General features: G+C 33.1%; 2 protein-coding genes across 3 annotated transcripts in view; both read right to left on the bottom strand.

Annotated features, from left to right (window-relative positions):
* The window catches only part of LOC136824847 (rho GTPase-activating protein 24-like), a 31,352-nt gene extending 14,582 nt beyond the window's left edge, over positions 1-16,770 (bottom strand). The window contains exons 1-8 of one of the 2 annotated variants that reach the window (XM_067080819.1): positions 16,617-16,770; positions 9,389-9,528; positions 9,102-9,209; positions 8,087-8,183; positions 6,762-6,880; positions 5,853-5,985; positions 5,191-5,268; positions 4,658-4,792 (exon numbers count right to left, since the gene is read on the bottom strand). In XM_067080819.1, coding sequence (XP_066936920.1) covers positions 4,658-4,792; positions 5,191-5,268; positions 5,853-5,985; positions 6,762-6,880; positions 8,087-8,183; positions 9,102-9,209; positions 9,389-9,523 — 805 coding nt within the window. In that variant the 5' untranslated portion in view covers positions 9,524-9,528; positions 16,617-16,770. The remainder of the gene's footprint in view (positions 1-4,657; positions 4,793-5,190; positions 5,269-5,852; positions 5,986-6,761; positions 6,881-8,086; positions 8,184-9,101; positions 9,210-9,388; positions 9,529-16,616) is intronic. The other variant, XM_067080820.1, reaches the window with a different exon arrangement.
* Positions 16,771-17,351: 581 nt separating this feature from the next.
* Positions 17,352-19,811, bottom strand: LOC136824846 (ras-like protein RAS2). The gene is made up of 6 exons (XM_067080817.1): positions 19,591-19,811; positions 19,401-19,423; positions 18,982-19,061; positions 18,747-18,797; positions 18,394-18,493; positions 17,352-18,213 (listed from the first exon to the last, which is right to left on the bottom strand). The coding sequence occupies exons 1-6, from the start codon at positions 19,766-19,768 to the stop codon at positions 18,070-18,072; spliced, it is 576 nt and encodes a 191-aa protein (XP_066936918.1). The 5' UTR covers positions 19,769-19,811; the 3' UTR covers positions 17,352-18,069.
* Positions 19,812-24,787: the final 4,976 nt, after the last annotated feature.

Raw genomic sequence — 24,787 nt, 5'->3', positions numbered from 1 at the left:
CAGGATCATTGACCAACCCTGATAACGTTAGACAAATGATAAATGATAAATGATGACCAAATTTTCCAAAACTCATTCAAGAATATTAGAGGAACTCCACAGTGGTGCCATAACATGATGTTGGATGTTTTAGCTAAATGTCGTGTGTTTGGACCTAGCACATACTTTCTTACATGGAGTGCAGCATTATTTAAATGGACTAATATTATCAAAGTAGTCGCTACACAATACGGAGAGAAACTCTAACAGATGAAGAGGTGAATAATATGAGCTGGAGTGAAAAAGTTCAATATTTAAAAAGAAACCCTGTCACAGTAGCCAGACAAATCGATCACATTTTCAATAAAGTTTTTCCAAAAATGCTCATGAGCGGCTTGCATCCAATAGGACAGATTTTAAATTATGACGATAGAAGAGAATTTCAACATCGTACGGGGCTGGAACACGTCCATTCACAAGTCCATATTAAAGATGCGCCTAAAATCAAAATCAATGAGAGAGACAGTAGCAAAGACAACGAGGTTATAGATTTCATTGACAAATATATCACGTGTCAGCTACCGGATAAAGAAAAATATCCTGAGCTCTATCATCTAGTTAACACAGTTCAAAAACATCATCACACATTTACTTGTAGAAAGAAAAGTGGATCAAGATGTAGGTTTAAAGCACCTTGGCCACCTTGTGAAGAAGAAACTCGTATTATACGTGGAAAATACATTGATAAAAATGAGTATAGACAAAGCAAAAGAATTTTAGATAAGGTACTTGACGAAATTAATAATTGCAGTACAGATCTTGAAAGTGTTACTCTTGATGATTTATTATTATCTTGTGATCTTTCAAGAGATGAATATTTCTCTGCATTAGATATAGTTCAAAGAAAGCTGACTGTGATTTACAAAAGGAAACCTCATGAAACTAACATCGGCCCATACATACAATACTGTCATAATTAGCCTTTTACAATCAAACATGAACATTCAGTACGTTACAAATATGTATGCGGTGTTAGCGTATATTACTTCTTACATGTGTAAACCAGAAAGAAATATGAGTGAACTTATGAAAAAGGCACACAAAGAGGCATCTGGAAAAGCTGTAAAAGATAAATTGCGTGCTATAGGAAATGTGTTTTTGACTAAACGTGAAGTATCGACTCATGAAGCGATAAAAAGGACTCTGTCTTTAAAGATGCGAACCTCGAATATTGATGTTGAATATATTCCATCAGGACCAAAAGAAAAGCGATTAAGGATGTTAAAAAATCCATCTGAGCTAGCTAAACTCGATCCAGAGTCCAAAAATGTTTACAAAAAGAATTTAATTGACAAGTATGCTAATCGTCCTAATAACTTAAGAGACATGTGCTATGCTGACTTTGCTTCCACGTATACTTATCCAAAGAAAAAAAGAAAAACGAAAATGAAGAAGAAGAGATGAAGTAAATGAATCTGACAATGAAACAGAAACTATCGAGATTAATGCTGAATTATCCAAAACAATTACATTGAAAAATGGCATGGGGAAAATGAGAAAAAGAAGCCGCGCGTGTGTAATCCGATATCATAAAGTTAGTAAACTTCAAGATAGAAATAATTACTACCTGTACTTCTCCAATTATACATGCCTTGGGAAAATGAAGATACCATTAAAGGAGATTGTGCAACATTTGAAGAAAAAAATTTGACTTTGAAGTTGAAGAGGTGATTATGCCAAACATTTTAAAACATGATTCTAATTTTAACCAACCAAATGAAATAGACCTGGACGAAATACCCGTTTATGATAACTCTGACTCAGAAAGTAGCAGTGAAGATGAACAAGGCAACGATTATGGTGTATTTCATCCAGATTTGATAGACTTTGATCAAGACAAGGAATCTAATGATGAATCGAATGAGAACCCTTGATACCTTGACCTTTTACTGTGACAAATCAAAATCCTGCTATGCCGCGTGATTTATTTTACAATATGTGTTCTAATTTTAACGAAAAAAAACAGAAAAAAAACTTTTTTAATTACATATTTAAATATGTCGTGACTCTTAAATTAGCTGAGAAAAACAATACCCTTGAAAAACCAGACCCATTTAGAATTCTATTAAGTGGTGGTGCAGGTGTTGGAAAAAGTTTCTTAGTAAAAGCTTTGACTGAACAGTTGAGAAAGATCTTGAAAAGAGCCTGGTCAAAATTGTGACACACAACCATCTGTTCTTGTAACTGCATCAACTGGTAAAGCAGCAGCAAGCATTGACGGACGGAACCACCTTGCACTCAGTGTTGAAACTACCGATATATGGAAAGGGGACATACGTTATTAATAAATCACTCAGCAATTCAAATATGCAAAATCTGAGAGTAAAATTTAAATACTTAAGGATTCTTATAATTGACGAAATCTCTATGATTGGTGACAAAAGTTTTGATGATTTGAATTTAAGATTGCAAAATATCAAAGAAAATAAAGATTCGTTTGGTGGCATTTCCTTGTTATTGATTGGAGACTTTTTTCAGTTGACACCTGTTGGTCAAAACTCAATATACGACCCAAAAGGTTTAAGATTCGCATGGGACGAATTCCAACTTTACGAGTTAGAGGAAATAGTTAGACAAAGTGGAGATTCCGAATTCGCTGAATTACTTAATAGGCTTCGTGAAGGTAACCATACGTCAGCTGATATCGAAAAAATTTCATCTTTCGAACAAACTGATACAACTGAATGGCCTGAGAATTTCATGAAAATGTACATAACTAACCGACTAAAAGATCAGCAAAATTCTCTTTGCTTGAGACAATGTAAAGAATGGGGTAATAAACATACCTCTTTAGCAAAAGATGAGTCAAGAACTAAAGTTAGCTTAAAGAAAGATATGCCAATCAATGAGACTGCAGGGCTACCAAAGGAATTGACGATATGTGTTGGAGCTAGAGTCATGCTCACAATCAACAAAGATGTTGAAGATAAATTGATTAATGGCTCAACCGGGATAGTTCGATACATTCAAGGGCTTAGAAACAACAAACCCTCAGGTATGATATTGGTTCAATTTGACAATCCCTCATCTGGTAACAAACTGAAAGACTCGAGATTAAAATATGAATACAAATCATGCGTTCCTATTTACCCAGAAGAAACAAAAACTTTTAAATTCAATGACATTGAAATTACAAGAAAACAGTTCCCATTGATTGTTGCATTTGCTACTACGATTCACAAAGCACAAGGTAGTACATTGGAATACGCTAGTGGGAATTTAGATCAATCAACTAGAAGTGGGAAAGGGTTAACACCAGTTGGACCAGGGCTTCTATACACGCTACTTTCTCGTGCCACATCTAGTAACAATATACATTTATTGAATTTCAAGCCTGATAAACATATTGTTGTAAATAATAAGGCCCTAAAAGCAATGGAGGAAATGAGATCGAATAAGGCTTTATTGTTAACTCATCCGTTGGAAAGAATGCACGGTCCAAACTTGTGTCTTTTCAATATTAGATCATGGAATATGCATATTGAGCATTTCCTATCTCAAGAAATTTACACCTCTACATGCTGCTTGCTATGTTTTACAGAAACTGGTAGAAATACTGCCAAAAGGGTAGAGGATAATCCAAACTTATCTACTTGGAAAACATTACACAAACAAACTGAACATGGACTAGCAATAACTTATGATACGAATCATGTTCAAATAATTCAGTTATTAAATACAGTTAGTAACATAGAATTACTTCCGTCTTTGGTCATGGTCAATGGTGAATATATTTTACTCGTTTTAATTTACAGACCTCCGGCAAGTTCAATTCCTTTGTTTATACAGTCGCTGCAAATCGAACTCGATCAAATTGGACAGCAAATTGACGTTGCCACATACTCGACAGTAATTCTTGGTGATTTCAACTTGCCTGATAACAGAAATGATCTGAATGAATTATTACCACCGCATATCTTTCACCAGCGTTGTCAATATCCCACTCATATCGATGGAAATATTTTAGATCTCATCTTCCAAAATAATTGCTCCGATGCAGCAGGGTGGATGCCATCTCCTTTCAGTGATCACTTTGCTATTTTTGTTAACCTCATTCCATACTCTTAGAATTTTCATAATTGATAATTAAAAATTCGGTAATTCATCTGTATATTTTAATGTATATTTTGTTTAAATGTAAAATGTATATATAGGACTTTGTAAATAAATAGAATTGAGTTTGTAATTTTATTGCTACCCCCCCCTTCCCCATCCCCAACTCCGCCACATGAATCGCAATCTATGATGAAATGAAAACTGAAAAATGTAATAAAGTTTATTCTTACTTCAGTTTTAATTTATTTCTGAACGATTGTTTACAGTGTCAGTATTTTTTTGCTTTTAATAAACACTGTTTGTCTCTTTCAAGATTTTATGCTCTGTGGATTTATACCTTTCATGTTTTAAAGAATTTATTGCTGCCTTAAATTTTCATTCTTTCATTATAATGTTCATAGTTAAATGTACATGTTTTACCAGGTAGGTCCATAAAAGTATCGCTTGTTTCTTTTTTTTTAAATATAAACTTTACTTAAAAAATACTTTTAAAACAAAACATTTCGACCTTAATTTATTTCATTTTCTTCAAGAATGAAAGTTGAGAAAGCCACAAACTTACAGCCACCGACAGCAATGAATTGATCGTAATTATCTGGAGGAATAACTGACTGTGGTAAATCACCAAGATATTTTTTGAGAACTGATGCAACAATGTGCACTTTGTATTCCCCGTCTTTCAACTCTTTCAGTGATCCTAAATGGAAAATGAGAAAGAAATTTAACATGCATTCATGAAATTTAACATGCATTCATGAAATTATGAATCCTTACTTCAACATCACGTTAATTTTATTTTCCATACTAAAAAAAGGAAAAGTCAGAATCTCCCCATATTACACATATGAAAAAACACAGTTTTTTTTAAATGAGCCTGATAAAAAGGAAACCAATTAAATACAAGTACATCAGTACAAGCACATTCAGCTGATGATTGATGCTTTAACCTGCTTTGTAATTTGGCATCACTTAATTAACAAGATTCGCCTTTTTAAACATTTTTCTAAGAATTGGAGATCAATTAGCATTAAAATATTATTAAGTAACAGTTTCAGGTTCTACTGAAAACATTGTCTAATATTGTTTGATACCTACCTGTATTGAATTTATTTTTCAAAGCATCAACTTCTTCTTGTGCTCCTGGTATACGGAAAATTCCTTCTTCATGGAGACCTATAAGAGACCAAAGAATTGCATAGAGAGTGAGAATGAATTACTACAATTTTTCCACAATACCTCTTACATTTACAGCAACTTTCCAAGAGACGATTATTCCCAATGGGGAAACAAACAAACGTCAAATGTTAAAATCTTAAAAAAATTCTCTTCCAAAGAACACATAAAGAATTAAGTCAGTAAGGAAAACTGAAATTGAATAGAAATTTAATCAAAAACATCCAAAAAAGAGATGATAGATTGATAACATTGAGTTCAAAGCCCCGAAGGAGCTAGAGATGAGTCTTCAACCTTTCTAAAGCAAGAAAAAGTGAAGCCTTATTGCAGCGCTTTAGAATGATGGATTGAATCCAACCCCTTCTTTGTTTTTAGGCAGGATATTTTGCAAAATCTGGCGATACATTTTACTTTTAATCTAACGTTTGTGGCCCACGCGGGTCACGGCGTTTAGGATGGGAAATAAGTGGCTTAATTTTCCATCCAGGAGTTTCATGTCTAGCGCTTTGGGCTTTGAATTCAATGGTTGATAATATCTAATGAAGGTGAAAAGTTGAATTTTCAAGAATCTTTAATGGACTAACCATGTTTTTTGATATATTCCACACAAAGTTCCACAATGATTGGAACCATTCCAGCACCTCGTCGTGATTCAATGTTCATTGTTTCCCTGATAGATCGACCAAACATTCCACCTCCCAAGGGCTGAAAACAATACTAGAACAATTAATACAAAAAAGAAGATTAGTTGACAAGGAATTGACCATATGAATGAATGCAAGAAATAATTTGCAAAATACAAAAAAAATCAGTATTCAGTACAATATTGTGCAATATCCCAGAAAAGTTGGAGACTTTAGTTGAACCGAATGAGTCCTCTATAACTTACTAGCTTAAAGTGAGAGACAAATAATTAATGAAATTGTGTTTTTGTGAAACAGTTTTTCAAGCTGTATGTGCATTGTATTGCTGTGTGTTGTGCAAGGAAATGTCATGCAATCCAAACCTGCATACTTTTGAGAATTTTGACAAGCATTCAATCCTGCATTCATTTATACGCCTCGTTAGTAGGAAGTAAGTAGTTCAATGAGTTTATTGACATTAATTAATCAGTTATTAGTAGAAATTAATATTAAAACGAGTTTTGGGCATTATTAAAATGTCTTTTTGTATTTTGTCTAAAACAGGTTGTATCTGGTAAATTGAAAAATAAAATATCATTAGGTATAAAAATATAATCATGCCTTTATAACATAATCACAACTTTTAATGACAACTACTTAAAACCTCAAATAAAAAAGAATCAGGCACAGAGATAAGCCTCATTTATCATTCACAGGAAGAAAGAAGTGTGTAAAGCAAGCTTTTGCCAAAATTACTATTCATGCATCTTACTTAGTGTTAGGGATAGAATATCAAAACCATTAATAAATATGTGAGTCATTCTCTTTAATGAAAATTGTCGTCAGTTATATAGAAAAGAAAAATCTTACCGTGTAAATGACCCTATTGATGGCTCTAATCCATTCATCTAATTCATAAGGTGTGGATGCCGCAAATAATAATGTATCAAAGTTTTCGGTAACTGGGCGTCCTTTCCTCTCTTGACCAGCTGAAAGGTATTAAACAAAAGTTTTGTTCAAACAATGTTACTTCACAAAAAAGAAAACTTTAATCCAAAGATCATTCATAGTGTGCACCCCCCCCCCTAAATTAAGGGGGGGTTTTGTTGATTTGGGTTCAAAATCTTTAGGTGGGACTTCCAATTTTTTGGATTTCAGGGGGGGGACAGGATTAGGTGGGACCTGATTTTTTAAGGTGGGACTAAGGTGGTTTGGTTGTAAAATTGAAACATCTCATCAACATCAATCAATGATATATAACTTTAGTAGTTACCTTTTACTATTGAAACCTAGTGGATAATCTTGTACATATGACCTGTATTATACCGGGTGACCCACGAAAAAGTTCAGACGTTTCCCGACGTCTTGAGGCCGAACAAATGTCCCTAAGTGCTTGGAGTTTTGATATTTAGAAAGTAGATATCCTAACTTAAAATTTGAGCTATCACTTTTTAAATTTGAACAACTTTTTCTCTGCTTATGAGCTTTTAAAGTCAAAATTCACTTTACGGAAAGTGTAAAAAACACGTAAAAAAGGGGTATACTTTAAAGAAGACTTAAGTTTTGCTTCCTAAATTCTGCTGGGAATTCAAATTTTTCAAAATCTTGGTGGGGGATATACTTATTGGTGGGACCATGCATGATTGATTCTAGGTGGGGGTTTTAATGTGTGCTGGGACCTTATTTTTTTGGTGGGACCTGGACCCCCCTTGCACACTATGTCATTATAAAAAAGCTTTATTTAATTTTAGATTTATTTTGATGTGTGATATTTTTAACAATTCAATTCACTGAAAGGGTAAAAAAGAAATAAGGAGGAGAATATTCTCAAATGATAATCATCTACACAAGAGTATCTATAAACCCCTGTATGACTGATCCTGAAATTTAAAAACTTCAAATCTCAACGGGATGCATTTTAAAATTTATACCTTAAGTAGAATAATTAACGTAGGTATTATATTTCGCGAGTTTTGCAAAAACTCGAATCAAAATTTTTCATCCAGCAAAAGCATGACTTCTAGTATCCAGATTTCACCCCACTGTCTTAAAAAGCTCTCATTTTTGTTCATAAATATATTCACTTGAAAGTTGAGTGAAAGGGACAGTTAAAAGGGAACAGGTAAATTTGAAAAGTAACAAGATGGTAGCAACTTCTCAACAAACTATCATAATAAAACTGTAAAGGAATTTACCAACAAGTTGAAAAGAATATTTATTATTTGTATCTGATGATTGTATTCTTTTGACCTCATTACCAGCAAGAGGTATTTGACCTAATGGAGTGGTATCCTATAAAAGATAATAATTATAGTATCTCAGCTATAAAATATTATCAAATAATGCTTTTCCAGGTTGTTCTAAACAAAAAAACAGCACACAAAATACGAAATAAAAAAATGGTTTGAGAGACCATCAACTTTATATTAACCCTATTAATATCACGTATGTTGGGGGGGGGGTTCCTATTATAAGGGGGGGGGTGTTTTCCACCACCTTGGCATAACTTTTAACCTAGAGATGGTATGGACACTAGCATGAAAAGTATTCACAAAAAAAAATTGGCTTGATGACGTCATTGTACAGATGGTGAAGGTATAACAAAGTTTTAGATTTACCTCTGACCTTGTAGAATAAAGATAATTAAGTCCTGTTTTGATTTTCTGAAAGCCAAAATGAATTTCTTTAACATATTTGCTGCTTTTAAACACAGCAAAAAGATTAGCTGTTAAAATTGATGCTGACGATGAGTAAAATTTTTCAAAAAATAATGACACCATTTTTGATGAAGTCATCATTTTTTTAAATTATCTGAAACATCTTGATACCTAAAACCTGTCGAAATTTCAAGTTAATTGGATAACTACATCAAAAGTTATGCCAAATTTAAGATTCTGAGGTTTTACAGGGTTTTAGTTGGATTTTATGACATGCCTGCACAAAAAAACTTATAAAACCTGATCTAGTAGCTGTATGATAGTAAAATTTGGTATACATGAAATTGCTAATAAGATAATATTAAAAGTCAAAAAGTTTCAGAGTTTCAAATAAACTCCTCCAGTGAGCTATTAACAAAAAAGCGCAAGGTTGGCAGAAAACACTCCCCCCTTTTAAAAATAGGGTTAAAAATACTGAAAGAATGAATTATAATTGTATATTATTGAACGGGAGATTGATTATAGTTTCATAAAAAAAGGGTCATCAACTTACACCCTTGGATTTGAAATAATACAGTTGATCACCCTTAATTTCAAACCATCTCCGATTAGCCAAAGGGGATTTCATTAATCCTTTCTTCCAAAGCCAACCAGAATGAACCTAAATAAAATAATTGTATCAGGATATTTTTCAAGAAAATTGAGAAGTGATGTTTTGCAAAATGTTTTCAATTTTTTTTTTACTTTAAAATATTATTGTAAAGCTGGTTTTATATTCAATCCAAAAACCTTCTATATATGATAACCTGCAAAGTTTCCACAAAATATCTAAAAGCTCACTGTTTTTTGTCTTGGCAAAGAATTAGCATTTGCTTTCTTGTGACTCATAATTGACAAGAAGGAATGTGTCTTCTTGATTTCAAAGTTTTGCTGCAGTGATGCAGTATTCGACGATTTGGTATCACCTTTGTGCATCAAACCTAAATAAAAAGATTATATATTTTATCTCAATTAGTAATTACGGACAAAAATATCTAGTTATACTGTATATAAAGTCAGAAGAGAAATAAAAATTCAGGTCCCAGTAACTCATTTCTATCACTGAAATATTTTTGAAGGTCCATAAAAATCTTGCAAATTTGGGATCGCAAGTACCAAATTTTGTAAAAATACCTAGCTATCAATATTTAGGATTAATATTAAGGGAAGCCCTCATTTCAGGAGCCATTTAGTGAAAACCTTGTAGCATAAAGAAAGCAATAAGTTTTTTTTTCATTTCAAGCAAAAGCTTTTTAGTTCAAACCATCTTCACCTCAGTGCTAAATATGAAGCCAAGGTATAAATTTTAAGGAAGTTTTAAACTGAAAACTATATTGAAGAGCAACTTCCAAAGAAAAAGATCTACGGGTGAGAATACCTGAGAATACACCTACCTAGATCCTCGCATTGCCGGTAGGCTATTTTGCAGAAATTTTGCCCAGCCTCATACACTCACCCAATTACCTATGCAAAGTTATTTCTTAAGTAAAAATTTTACTTAAGTGTTTAAAAATCAAGGCCTAGCAAATAGAATCAGTAAGCCCTCAAAAATTTATAGAGAAGAAAGCGAGTATGGTTGAATTCTATACCGAAAATTATATTTGATTGATATAGAAGTCAGATCAGCAAGAGGTTCAGCTTAAAGAATTGAATACGATTTAGTCTAGGCAGAGGTTTTTTTGTTTATTAGGCTCTTCCAGTTAAAGTCTGCAACAGAGGGGTGGACTGGAACAGCAGATTTTTAGTAAGATGTTTTTTTTAAATTCTTGGATTTCCAATAAAAAATCAATTGGAACTCCTAGATTTTTGGTGGAAAAATCTGGAATATATAAATTTTATAGAATTTCCAAGGGTTTTTAAAATTAAAAAAGAGCGGAATTTCCATAGCACTTTGAAAAAATTGACTGGATTTCTGAGCACCTTTTTATCTGAAAGTTCCTGTTGTCCACCCCCTAAAATCAAATCTTTCCACCAAATTTCCATTTTTATCTCGTTGAGTTGCAGGAGGCTTTAAGGCTATTTTCACAAGGTACGCTTTCAATGAGCTTGGACTGACTACCCAATTCCCCTCACATGACATGGGTTGACCCGGGCGAAGGTTCATTCGCTAGCCAAGTGAACCACTGCGAGTGGGAATGGGATCCTCAGTCGCCTCTGTGCAACAACACGTGTAACAATCCTGCCAGGACTTTAGCTTAAGTGCTTGCGTGCAGCATTGGGAGGAACAACATCCAAATATGGGTTTCCCTAGGGAATCGCGATTGTACGGAAATGGGAATCCTCATATCGAATAAATTATCTTCTAAACATTTCATTCTTCCCCATAAATGTGAAAATGAAAAACAAAGCAGATTTACGAAAAACACCAGCTTTTTTGCTGATTTTGCCTTGATTGCCCAAAAACCGTAAACTTTTTAGTTTGAGGAAAGAAAAAAATTAAAGTTTTTGGGTTTGCCAAAAAATCGCCTCGTCAAAATTTTTTCATCTTTGCAGGATCCATTCGCAACCTCGAAAGACATCTTTTTGTCTAGGGTTTTTTTTTGGCAAGTTCTTCCTTCGAAGAATATCCATCACTTTTGTTTTCCCCTGAAGGCAGCGAGAGAAAAAATATTAGGGCTCGTGCTCTCTTGGGGAGCGGCCTAGACTCACTTTCGTTTTGTATAGTTTCATATTTAACCTATAAGCAGGTAGCTTAATTCAGCTGTGGTATAGTGGTCATTGACCTTGGTTGCTGCACCTGCAGATACTGTCTACCAGCCATTCTGAAGCTCAGTTTTTCATTTTGTCTGGTTAAACTTTAGAAACTAGAGGCTTAGATAAATACTTCTAAAGTAGCGCTTCTAATTAAAAGAGGGATAGACTTTAAAGTGTTTAGCCAATCTAAAGATCATTTCAGACAAAGTTTTCTAAGGGGGTTCCACCAGACTCCTTTCTCAAATCATTCTCGTTAAGCTCGAAAAATTACCGGCCAAATGAAATTTCCTTATTTGCAGCACTTAAAATTTGGTGTATTACTTTTTAATTTTACTTCATTGGTTCAACAGTTATGTTCAAAAACCTAAAATGTCAATTTAAAAATATGTCAAAAAAAGGCTAAAAACAAGGGTATTAAATTGATTGTAATGAATATAGACACAAAACGATTTTGTGCATCAGGAAATGTATTTCCATTATGTAACAAGTGATACTTTTATGGACCTACCTGGTTATGCATTAAACACATATATATAAAATTGATATCTACGTGAGCATTACCGTTAAACAATCATTCAGAACACAAATAGTGACGATCTATTAAAATTAGTTGTTTATTTCTTATAAAAAAAACGAAAATTTCATACTCTTGAAATATTCTTTCATATTCAAAACTTTGTGAACAAAAAAAAATCTCATCAAAAAACTGAGTAATTTGGCTAAGAACATTGATGTATGCCTAGTAATAGTGATTCTTATAGATAAAGATGCGTTTTTCGAGCTGAAAAATTCTTTTTTTACAGATATCTTGCTTTTACCTACTTTCATGTAAACATTTTTTTTCAAAAATCAGGCTGAGTCACATTCGAGGGTTTACACCGGGTGCGCCACAAAAAAGTTTCCTCTTTGAAACTGATTTTCTCAAAATCAAATTTTTTAAAAGAATCATTCCTATTATATTGGAAAGAAAGATAAACTTAAATTTTATGGGTCATTTAATAAATTTGGCTCAATAGATCAAAAGTTATGCTTAATTGAATATAAAAAAGTTGCTTTCAGAAAGTACCCGAAAACGTTAAAAATCGCCCCTATCAAAGTTTTATTTTAAAACTAGCAATCGCAATAGGCTTTACATGATTAAAAACATTTTTCAGTAATTAAACACATAAATTTTGAAACTGATGGATCAAAACGGTTTAGAATCTTCATCAAAATCATTTTAATTTACTTTTATCAAGATTTTCTTCAGATTTTTGGTTGTAGACGGGATAAAGTCTATGTAAGGCTGGATGAACCTAGAAACCCATATTTGATGTATTTTTTTGAATTTTTACAAGATTTTTTGGCTTTTTTCGACGAATTTTCTTCCTTTTAATGTAATTAAACCTTCCTTTATATAACAAAAGGTGATTTAGACAACTATTTATCATTTTTGATGACTAAAACAAAAATACTGATGTTTCAAATAATTACGCTTCTGTTTAATTTGATAGGTCGATTTTTAACGTTTTTGAGCACTTTCAGAAAGTAACTTTTTTATTCAGTTAAACATAACTTTTGATCTAATAAACCAAATTCAATAAATGACCCATCAAAATGTTTTAAGTTTATTTTTCTTCTTTCCAATGGGATAGGAATGGTTCTTTATAAATCTTTAGATTTCGAGAAAATTAGTTTTAAAGAGAGAAACTTTTTTGTGGCGCACCCAGAGTTTTTCCGACTCAAAGTGAATATTTACAATCGGTCGGAGGACGTGAACCAAACTATCAATTGGGCCTGGCCTTGTTGCAATCTGGCAAGTAAAAAGTAAACAGGTACTGTGAGATTGGGTACAATCTTTCGATGACCGCCTAACTTGTATCAGTGGAGGCTAACATGCATAGCCCTCGCTCAAAAAAAAGACCTGGCTGGTCATTAAAATACAAAGTCAAAAATCAAAACAAAAATGGTAGAGTAGAGCTACATGCGGAGCTGCGTGGTTGTATTTTAATGACCAGACAGGTCATTCATTTGAGGTCTATGCATGTTTGCCTCCACTGATGCAAGTTACCCGATCTCACGGTATATATAAGCTTTTTCTAACCAAGGATCTGAAGGATTCGAGCCACACTGCCTAGGGTGGAAAATTATTCTTTTTTTGTCATATAATTGCGTGTCAAAGCCCTCCTTTTCAAACTGGCCATACATACGGGTGTTGCAGCGCGGAATTGAAGAGAAATCATCTGCACCTAAACTGCCAGACGATCTCAAGCGAACAGAACCGACGATCGAACCAGTCGAACCAAATCGAACACAATCGACCGATTGAAATTCGATTGTCAAATGCAATCGAGTCTCAATCGAGTATTACCGCAATTTTCAGATTCGATTGATATTCCATTGCGTTCGATTGAGATTCGATTACGTTCGATTGCACGGTGCTGGCGGTAGCGTCATGGCTCCCGTTCTTTTGCTTGGCTAACATTGAAGCGCTTCTTTTTTTTGCACGGGAAAACATGTGGTTTTGAACTGTGACCTAAGGATTCGGCCCGAAGAGAGTAAAGGCGGGATAAGAAAAGCAAGTGTTATCATGAGGGCGGAAGGATAAATTGCCGAATTAGGTCACATGACAAATCATATTCTTTCCATACGGTTGAGAAAGTATGACGAAAGTGGTGGATTGTATGTTTTCCGGACATCAGAGGGCGTCAAACACTCTTCTTTGATTTACGATGGAAAATCGGCCTTCTTTAGAGCATAGAGCAATCAAACGCAGTTGAAAGACGATTAAACGGCAATCGAACGCAGTCGAACAACGACAATCGAATGCAGTTGAACAACAATCGAACCAATCCAATATGACCCAGAATTTTGACGTTCGATTGAGATTCGATTGCGCTCCACAATCGAATTTCAATCGGTTGATTGGGTTCGATTTGGTTCGACTGGAAACTGATGTGCAAGAAGAAAACTAGAAAAATACGTACCTCCAATGAAATAAAAAGGAACTATGACCATAATAAATTCAACTGAAAGCTCTTAAACGATCTAGCAAGAGTGACAAGATGTGTTAACAGTTAAGGACACGATCAATAATATGAGACACCATTGTGGACATCATAAAATTGTCCAAAAATTTGTTTTGTTAATAAGTTTCTGAATTTTAATTGTCATGGGTCGAAAATTTAACAGAAGTCAGATATTACTACGTTCTTTAAATATTTTTTTTTAACAAACTAAAAACTTCATTTTTGACAAAGATATGATAAAAAATTAACATTGTTAACTTTTTATCAATTCAATGAAAGTCTAAAAAGTCTGAAATCCCCCCAATGAAAAAATTTTTACTATGTTTAATTTAGCCATATTAAATATTCACAAAAATTTATCAGAGCGTTAACAAATATTGATAAAATTTGTACTGGTACACTCAGCAAATTACGAAAATGGTTTGCTGCCCTTGGAACCTAGTAAATTAAATTTTAGACAATTTCATGAGAAAGTGAATTTATCAGATAGAAATAACGATTGTTGCATGCATTTTGGACACAAAAATGATAAATTTCTAACAATTTTGGCAAAAATTGAACTTAATCTTAGCAAGGAAAAATATAACATATCAAGTTTTAACTCAATTTGGGGCAATTTTTAGGTTTCAAATCAGGGTTCCAAAACTTTTAAATTAGTGAAACTAAATTGCAGAAATGTATTTACAGATAACCAATCTTTAAATGTGACCAGTTAAAGATATGCGGATGCAACGTTTCAGGATAATAGCCAGACGGTGTCAATCGAACAACTTCGAACAAAAATCGCAATCGAACCAATCGAACGTAATCGAACGCGATCGAATAATTGCGATTCGATTGTCGAACGTAATCGAATCTCAATCGAACGGCCGATTCCTGGGTAATATTCGATTGTGTTCGATTGCGTTCGAGTAAGGTTAGATTGGTTCGATTAATAGTTGACTATGTTCCATTGGTTCGATTACGATTATGTTCGATGAGTTTGATTGCAATTAAATTAAATTGGATCACTCTGTTAGAGCTTTTTAGCGTGGGGCCGCCGAGCGCTTATTAAGTATAGTACGAAAGCGAATAAAATCTAAATCATTTCAATCGAACGTACTCGAACATAATCGAATACAATCGAACGTAATCGAAGCAATCGAATGGCAAATCCTGGGTAATATTCGATTGCGATTCGATTGCGTTCGACAATCGAATCGCAATTATTCGATTGTGTTCAATTGCGTTCAATTGATTCGGCGTTCGATTCCTTCGATTGACACCGTCTGGTAATAGAGTATGAAAATTCGTAATTTGTAAGTACTCTAGATTTGGAGAAAACGCTGTTACTGGCTGTTATGGTGTTTCACGTTAGTTCTGTTTTGTATTTTATCAGTTTTTGTTATATTAGTGTTTGATTTATTCTAGGGTGTTTTTAATTAGGTTGTAGATCAGCTTCTTGAGCATTTTGAAAGTCTTGATTGAGTATCTTTAAGTGGCAAAGACTAATAAAACTATAACAGAAAGTATATTGTTAAAATATTATCTTCTATTGTCTGTTAACATTTTTATCATTTGAATTCTATCTTTTTCTGATTTCGCTAATATGCAAACAATTGGTCATTTTTTAACCATTTATGTCAATTTTGATAATATTTTAACACACTACTTTATTAGTGTAATATTTACAAGTACATACTAGTTTTGGTTAAGTTTTTATCTATGTTTGTTCAAGTTATTCGAAATTGTAGTTCTGCGTATAGTTTAAAGAGATATGTATCAAAACAAAGAGTTAAAAATAAACGACCCAAATTTTGGCAGTTTCCCACAAATTTATGATAAAAATTACCAAGTTTTGAACTTCAATCTGTTATAAAATTATCATTTCATTGTTTTTGAGCCTGAAACCTGTCAAATTTGATAAAAAATTATTATTTTTGGGTCTGTCCGAAGGATTTTTTTAATTTCAAGGTCAAATTAAAGTTTTAGATACCTTGTTTAAATTTTTATCATTTTTTTGTCATCACTTTAGGTGTTAATAAGTTGTCTTGATTTGATCGTTGTGACACAGGACCTCAACAGTGTTAAAGATTTATCAATTTTTGAAGATAACATATCCACTGATATTTGTCAATATTCACTATGTTCAAATAATTGATAAAAGTTTAACACATGGTATCAATGTCCACAAGTAGGCCAAAATTGGTCTCATATTATTGATCGTGTCCTTAACTACTGGGTTGGAGAGAAAAAATGAAAGGCATATTTTTTGAAAGACAACTCTCATAAAAGCAACAGTGACTCTTAAAGTAGTATTCAATAAAAAAAATATTTTAATACATTACCTTATGCTGTTCCTTATCCTGATTGCCTGATGATATAATGAGAATTTCTTTAGGAAGACAGTGAGCAGTGTAGCAGTGAGTGGTATTCAGCATGAACATGAACATGAACAGATGAAGGTTGGGTGCAAAATAATCGAACCTTTTGCTACCATTTTTATTTTTTTGCATTTGTTACCGCTGGCTTACCTAACCGCAAGAATTTGAAAACCGGCACAAATCTAGACCGGAAAAATCAACACTTTCTTTTCTTGAGAGCGAGGGCGGTCTAATATCTTCACTTTGATGAGAAGTAATTTCGAGTTTTCTTCTTCACACCTTGAAAGGATTGCTAACCAGCTTTGCTGTTTTTCTATTTTTGTTTCTATTTTTGTTCTTTTTCAGACGCTTTGACGGAAATCAGGGAAAAAGTTGGCGGAATCGAGTTCCCCCTGCTGAACATCACCTAACCGACTTTTCAGAAAGGCCATAAAGTAAAAGTATACGGCAAATTTTTGGTATTGTTCATACAAAACTTTAGTTAGTATTTTGGGTAATTCATACTTAGTCAACTCAAGTTTGCAATAGGCTCAAGAATGTTTTTGGCAAAAGGCTCAAGTCTGAAGGAATTCGAAGGAAAAAATTATGTGTCACAAAAAAACAACTAAATATTTTAATGTGGGTTCACACACTTCTTTAAAAAAAGACAAAGTGCAGTGAAAGTAATTTTTCTTTATGTACAATTAGGCAGGAAAAAAGTTCGTTGATAAAATATATTTCATGAAAAACAAAAAAAAATTTTTTTAATGTTTATTCATATTATTCAAGTAAAAATTTACCTTTCAATTGAACAGAACGTCATCTAAAAGGTTAATTTACATCTCTTTACAAAACCAAAATACGATCAGTTAATTTGCAAAAGAAATCAAAAAATGCTACCCACAAAGCCTCATCGTATATTAAAAAATAGTTGACCAGAAAACTAGACCCTAACTCAAAAAAATACAAAGTTTGGGTAAATTTTTTATTTTATTCATGCGGTAAAAGGATAATTGATTTGTATGGTTCAACATAATAAATTGAAAAAAAAGAACTAAAAAAAGGCACAAAAAAATCAAAAAATTGTAAAATGAAATTGAATAATAATAGTTATAATAATAATAATAATTAGTTTTTCTCTCTATGTACTTTCATATATTGTTTATGTTTACACATTGTCCAGTATCTGGCTTTAAAATCCAGTCGATAGAGTTCATCAACTTTGATTCACTTCGTTTTTTAAAAAAACATCACTGACAGCACATGTTATATTGGGTCGGTTCTTTTGCTTTAGCCTGTATAGATTATAGAAACAGGGATCCCTGATCCTTGCAGTAGATTGATTGAAAAATTTGATGATGACTATTACAACGTGGATAATTTTTTTTGTGAAAAAGAATTTGGCTGGTAATAATGTTTCTTCCTTCCTTTTTCCAATTTACAAAATAATACACTTCTTCTTTTTCTTTCCTTTGACAGGGGATTCGATGACTTCGTTAGACCTTCTAATCGATCGAACCAAATCGTGGAAAGCTGCGTCGACGTTAATTCGTTGTTTTGCGCTAGACTCCAAATAAGAAATCTTAAAAGAAAATAAAAACGAATTGGAATTTAGAGGCAAGGAAGGGTATTTACAAAATGGTTCCTTACGAAATGCGACAGATTTCACTTTAACTTCTAATTCTAAGTGCATAAAATCATAAAGAGATGAACGAACTTAAATCAAATTACAAGTGTTTTCTCAAAAAACAAAATGTTTTACTTTTAATTTTCGTCCTAATTCTTGTGCTTCTGCAGTTGATACCGTCCTTTCATTTTCCAAATCAGATTTGTTACCGACTAAAATCATGGGAAATTCATCTCTGAAAGTAAAGAAAAAAACATGTTATTTCGGTTATTGTAACACAGAAGGGTGTGGGTTCGATAGAGGTATCCTTCTCTTTGTAAAGTGGAATTTCTCAAGCACTATCATCAAGAAGTGATGGTTTTCGTTATGACAGAAAACGGTAAGCGTACTTCTTTAGAAATTTGATATATTAAAATTACAATGCTAATAATCACAGAATTTAAAATCGTTGAAAAAGAAGATCACTAAAATATATTATAGCCACTCACTTGTCTTTTACACGAAGAATTTGTGTGTGAAACCTTGGTATTTCGTCGAAACTGAAAGGAAAGGACAAAGATATTATAAATAACAAGTTCTATTCTAAGCTAAAACTTGTTAAAAGGTTCTTGATCGGGTTGAAAGTTATAGAGAAATTTTTGAATGCATAGAATTTGGCAAAAAAATGTTTTGATGTCGAGTTCATTTTTTAGGGATAGTTAGCAAAACATGTCATAAATATACCTTGATTTGTCTGTCACTGAGAATACTAATAAGAATCCTTCACCAGTTCTCATATATTGTTCTCTCATAGCACTGAATTCCTATTCGAAGAAGAAATACATCAGAATTAAGAAGATTAAAGTCGTAAGTGCCTTATTAAAACAGACTTTGGAAGATTTTCGTGATAAAACAGACATCCATAATTAAAGATGAATTAAAATAAATCTGTGATGCAGAGATATGAGAGAAGTGTGTCTCCACTATAAAAACTTGTTGGTAAAATGAAAAAGTAAATGTGATCCGTAGTATTTCGTATTAAAGTAGGACATAAGGTTTACACAATCTTTTGTAATCAGAACAATATATATCGGACATCATTATTCTGTTAGATAAACGGCAATGTAAAACATACAACGATTGAAAAAAGCAAGAAGTTTTACCTCTTGTCCAGCTGTATCGAGAACTGAAAGAAAATAAAACAAGAAACATTATTATAAAGAAAACAAAAAGTACTTTCATTTTCTCTAACCTGAAGAAAATGTAAAGCAATTAAGAACTAAGCCTTGAAATAAGTTTGACAGATACATTTATTATAAACAAGAAAAATGATTTTCAGAACATTATACTTACTATCTAAATGTGCTACACGATCATCGATGACACATTGTTTCCTATATGAATCTTCTATAGTCGGATCGTAATCTTGTACAAAATGAGACTGGATGAATTGAATGGTCAAGGCACTTTTACCGACACCACCACCGCCGACGACTACAAGTTTATATTGTCGATCAAGTTCACCTGCCATTTTTTATAATTTTATATGAATTCCTATTTTAATTCACTAAAATGATATGAAAGTTAAACGTTCAAAAAAAAAATTCCTTTGAAAGAAAGAAAGAAGAAATGTCTGACTTCTTAGTTAATCACAGTAAAAATGTTAGAATATTTAGCTTGATCCTTTCTGATAAATAAGTGTATGTTTTAACATATCTCTGATATTGACATATGATTTAACATGGCTGAGAATTTCATAATTCCAATATCTCTTTTTAAACTCACAATTTTGAACTACATTATGATTGGTCCATGATTTAAATGTTCAGATGCTTATAAAGCAGGAATACACAATGTAATTTTAAAGACCAGATAATATGATAATATCAAAAAAATAATTTTTAGGAAATTCTTCTGGTGTTTAAAGATATTCTTTGTCATGATATAGAATTATAAACAGAAAGGAGACATCTCTTATGGTGACAAAGTGCAGTTTAAAAATGCTGTGTAGCCAAATGTAAATATGCTAAAAATGACGTCTTTTGTCATTACGTCTCATTACGTTTTACTGCCCAAAGATAAAAACGTGATCTTCATTTGACATGTCAGTGTTTTTCCTAAAATATCAATAATGTACTGTAACGTGCTAAAGCACTGGGCTCAACTTCAGTATAGGTGTGAAGGCCTGTTTCCATCGATCGCGCGAGCGTGCACGCTAGGCCAAAATTCTTAAAATAGATTTGGCCGCACACTCCGCGCGATCAATGTTTGATTTCCATCAAAAACATACACAATCTGTATGTTTACATTTTTTTGTTTACTCCGCAGTTTTTCTTTCTTGATTGGTTGAAAAATTATCAATTGAGATGTGCGCTCCTGTACGCTCAAAAAAGTTGAATATTTTCAGCGTAGAAAAGAGCACAAAAGCTTACAAGAGCGTACACTTTTTGTGTACAAGAAAATTTAATTCGTGACGTCAATAGGCTATTTTAGGAAATTTTGCCCTAGCGTGCACGCTCGCGCGATCGATGGAAACAGGCCTTGAAAGTGGAAGGTCCAATTGTAAACATTTTTTTGTAAACAGGACACTCAAGAATAGAGAAGGCTCAGGGTGATGGGTACTCAGGATAAGGGAAGGCCTTTAATTGTAAAGTTAGAATTATGAGTCACAGGGTAATGAATGGGTACTCCGGATTAAGAAAAGCACAATTACAAAGCCCACATGATGGGAGCTCAGGATAAGGGAAGGCTCGGTTGTGAAATTAAAGAATTTGTAAACCCAGGGAGATCGAGTAATATTTGACATCAGCAATGAATAAAAATCTATTTCTGGCTCTTACAAAATGTTTGACGTCAATTATTTCGACTTTTATGACGTTAAATAAGCGCAAAAAAATGGGAATAACTCACGAAAAAAGCAAAATTTAAGAAAATGAAAAAAAATATACCCCTAAGTTTTAACTTAAGGAAGGTGTGTGCCAAATTTCAGCTCCCTAAACCAATTATTCCGCTCTCTACACTGCCCCAAGGTTTGCTAAACTGAGTTGAGAAAAACTTTTTTTAAAGCAAATCTACATGAAAAGTATTTTTGAGTTTTTTGTTTCTCACTCTTTAAATTATCTGCTACGTCATTTTATCAATTTTATTTAGCATAGAAACAAATACCTGAAAATTTTGACTGAATTAAAAATGTATTAGTTTCCAAAATATATGTGCAATTCCAGGCCTTGAAATAGTTTTTTTCTTATTTAACCCTTTAACTGCCGTTCGTATATTTTAAGGGTTTGACCTATTTGCCAGATGTCTGCATATCTTAACAGGTCGAAATTACCTCTAAAAAACTTTTTCAGTCAATATTATGATCCTTTTTGTAACAATAGATTAGAATTTTCAAAAAAAATGCAGAGAATAGTGCTTAATATTAAGCACTTTTCTCGTTTTCTGTGGATAACAAAGTATAGCAACCTATTTCAAACGCATTTCTCTTTAAAAAGTATATCATTCAAGAGCTGTGACTCATTGATAGCAAAACCATTGCAAATGAAGCAGGTTGGTACCAGGTGAATTTTTCGGTATCTTACTTTTCATGCCTTTTCAAAATTTTCTTGGTGGCTTGTGAAAGTTCCCCAGGCTTGAAATGCTTAGATTAGAGTAATAATGCCATATTTGACACACAAAAAGCTTTAAAATACCAAACAGTCCTGAACAGTCAATAAAATCATACATTTTAGACAAAAATTGATCTTTGGTGCATGTACTCTGAGGTTTATTTTCAGGTGAAGGTGAGCTAAGACTAATTCGGCCAACCCCCGTCTTATCCCCGTTTTACAACTGGTAGTCAAGTACATCTGAAACATAAGGGAATGTTTACACATGGACAGGATAAGTTTCCATAAAGCCCCAGCAAAAACAAAAGTTGGATTTGGCTGAAAATGGCTGAAATTGGATCTTTGATATATTTTTTTTGGTAAAAGCTAATTGTAATTGGCTATGAAAAGCTTATCTATTCCTTGTCGAGATACTTTTTATTTGAAATTGATTGCTTTACCAAATAAAAAGATATTAAAAAGTCTTGACAGGCCATTTTGTAATTTTTGTGTCATTTTGGTCAGCTGATCGGATTAACGCATTTCCATTGTTTTGCCTTTTGGAACATGCACATTTGAGTTCCTCCACTTAAATATCAAAAAAAAATTCTATTTTTCATGGAAAATGAGCTATAAAGGCAATTTCTTTGCTTAAGGTTTGTTTTTCTTCGTGAAGTTTCATATTCAATCTTTATTTAAAGATTGGATATCTTATCAATTATCTTGGTTTTTTCAGGTTCTAGAACTATTTGGGAGTAGAGAGCTTTTTACAGATCTTTAAAAGGTCTATTAATTCTTTAGATCACGTTTGTTTGTGTTGTGGAAACACAATTTTTAAATGCGGGAAAAGTTATAGGGCGTCAGGGTGGTTTACGTGAAAAAAGTGGCGGTAGAGTTTTGGAACAACACTGTAAACATCTCCGCCACTGCTTGCTTGAAAAAAGATTTCTTTTAACTTTAAACATAGACATATTATATACCAATCGATCACAAATTTTATGCTGATTAAGAAAAATGTCAGAACCATGGTCTGAGAATTTCGCTATCTGGAGATATGAAGCACTTTCGATTTTGATTTTTTGAAATGACTACTTTTGTGTGGCGAAATGCAAAATCAATTTAGGCAAGGTCTTTTTGAAAATTGACCCTACAAGATTTGACTATATCTTTTTATTCCATGAAGCAATTACTTTCAAATAAAAAATATATTCACAATGAATGGATAATCTTTCTAGAAATCCAAACAAATCGAAGCTTTAACCAAAAAATAGCACTTTAGAATCAGAAACAGCCAAAAACCAGCTTTTTACAATTTTCATTGAGTTACAGGAATTTATTTATTCCTTGTTTGTTTTGATCTGAAATTTTTAGTAGAGGTGGCCAACATGGTTCCCTTGCTCATATCAAGGCAGCATGAGAAGGGTAAGAGAATTTTAAGTTTCTAAGTAAAATCTTAATCATCGCCCAAAAAAGTGCTTTTTTTGTCCATATCTTTTATATAAATAGTCCCAGTCTTATGCCGCCTTCAGTAATGCTTCCTATACCTTTAGTCCTTCAGAAAAACCAAAAATATTGGCTTTAATCATTTGCTGTCAATTCCTGTAGCCAGTAGTGTGACCCCTGTACTGCGCGATTGCTTGAGGAATTTCAAAAATTGAGGTTTTTGGTGGGAAAATGAAAAAAGGTTCCAATTTTAGCAACCGACCGACCAACTGACTCATTTATCAAAGCTTCCAGGACAAGAACAAAACAATCAACTGGGCCTGGCCTTAAAACCTTTACCACGTCGAGGCCGTAAATTTACGTTTTAAGCAATAGCCGAGGCCGTAAATATACGTTCTCCGTGCGGGATCCTGGGATATGTCTTATATGACGGAGAGAAAATGTAAACAAACTATTAGTTTGAAACCCCCCACTTTCGATTTTAACAGTCAAAACAAACTAGGAAATCAAGCAAAATATTCTTTGGGAAATTAAGAGCACATGGACTGCTGTAACTAACTTTTTGTGTTTATTTAGTGGAAAATGGTTTGTTTTATTGGTTGGAAATGTTATGTATTGCTTCTTGTTTGTAGTTTAGTCAGTGTTTGAAGTAAGCTTCTGCATTATTCTTTAGTATAACTGTACATCAATGGTGAGGACTGGAGGCTTGTAGGCCGTCATCGACCGTCACCGAAACCCAAGTTAAGGCTTATGATAAGGCTGCAAAGAGTTTTAAAGTGTATATACTATGTTATTTCTATTGCTTTCATGCTAAGATGATAAGAAAGTCATTTTTAGTTAAATATTTTCCACAAAAATTACTCTAAAGTGCCTCTGCCTTTCGTGCCTCTGATTTACGTGGAGATTTTCGCAAAAACCAAGGTTTTCTAAAAATGAATTCTGCCTTTTCTAGTAAAGGTATGATTGTGTTTTTTTTAGCTAGCAGTTGTAGTTATAAAGGTGGAAACAATAAGCCCAGAAAATTATGGTATCGCAAATGTTCTCCCCACTTTTTTTTTAACCTGAACTTAAAATTTTGAAAAATATGACAAATTGCATTTTGAAATTTTTTCAACTCTAAGGCAGAAAGACTACTGAATCCTTTATTTCAACATTTTCCGAAAGCAGGATAGAATTGGCAGGGTGGACAGGCCAAAATTTTCCCCTCAAATTTTGAAAACCAAACTAATTTTATTTGAAAGTCCTTACCTTTGTGAGAAAAATGAGGGGTCATTTGGGGGGTTCCATGTACAAAACAGCGGCATGTATCAGTACTTTGTAGCAAATTTCGATTTTAACACCCCACCCACCCCTATAGTACAAAATGTACAAAATACTATCCAGCAAACTCCCAAAAACACCCCAACACCACCTATATTTTACAATATACTATCCAGTACTATCCAGCAAACTCCCAAATACACCCTGACACCCCCTGTATAATACAATATACTATCAAGCAAACTGCCAAATATACCCCA

The sequence above is a fragment of the Clytia hemisphaerica genome, unplaced genomic scaffold (assembly GCF_902728285.1).
Source record: "Clytia hemisphaerica strain Z4C2 unplaced genomic scaffold, Clytia hemisphaerica genome assembly, whole genome shotgun sequence".
Classification (NCBI taxonomy): domain Eukaryota; kingdom Metazoa; phylum Cnidaria; class Hydrozoa; order Leptothecata; family Clytiidae; genus Clytia; species Clytia hemisphaerica.
The sequence above is the reverse complement of the archived record's forward strand: the minus strand, read 5'-3'. Positions and strand labels throughout refer to the sequence as shown.

Coding starts and splice junctions, on each gene's coding strand:
- LOC136824846 (XM_067080817.1), bottom strand. CDS start 19,768: ATGGCAGGTGAACTTGATCGACAATATAAACTTGTAGTCGTCGGCGGT. Junction 18,798..18,981: donor TCAGTGACAGACAAATCAAG/GTATATTTATGA, acceptor CTTTCCTTTCAG/TTTCGACGAAATACCAAGGT. Junction 18,494..18,746: donor ATTCTTCGTGTAAAAGACAA/GTGAGTGGCTAT, acceptor CTTTACTTTCAG/AGATGAATTTCCCATGATTT.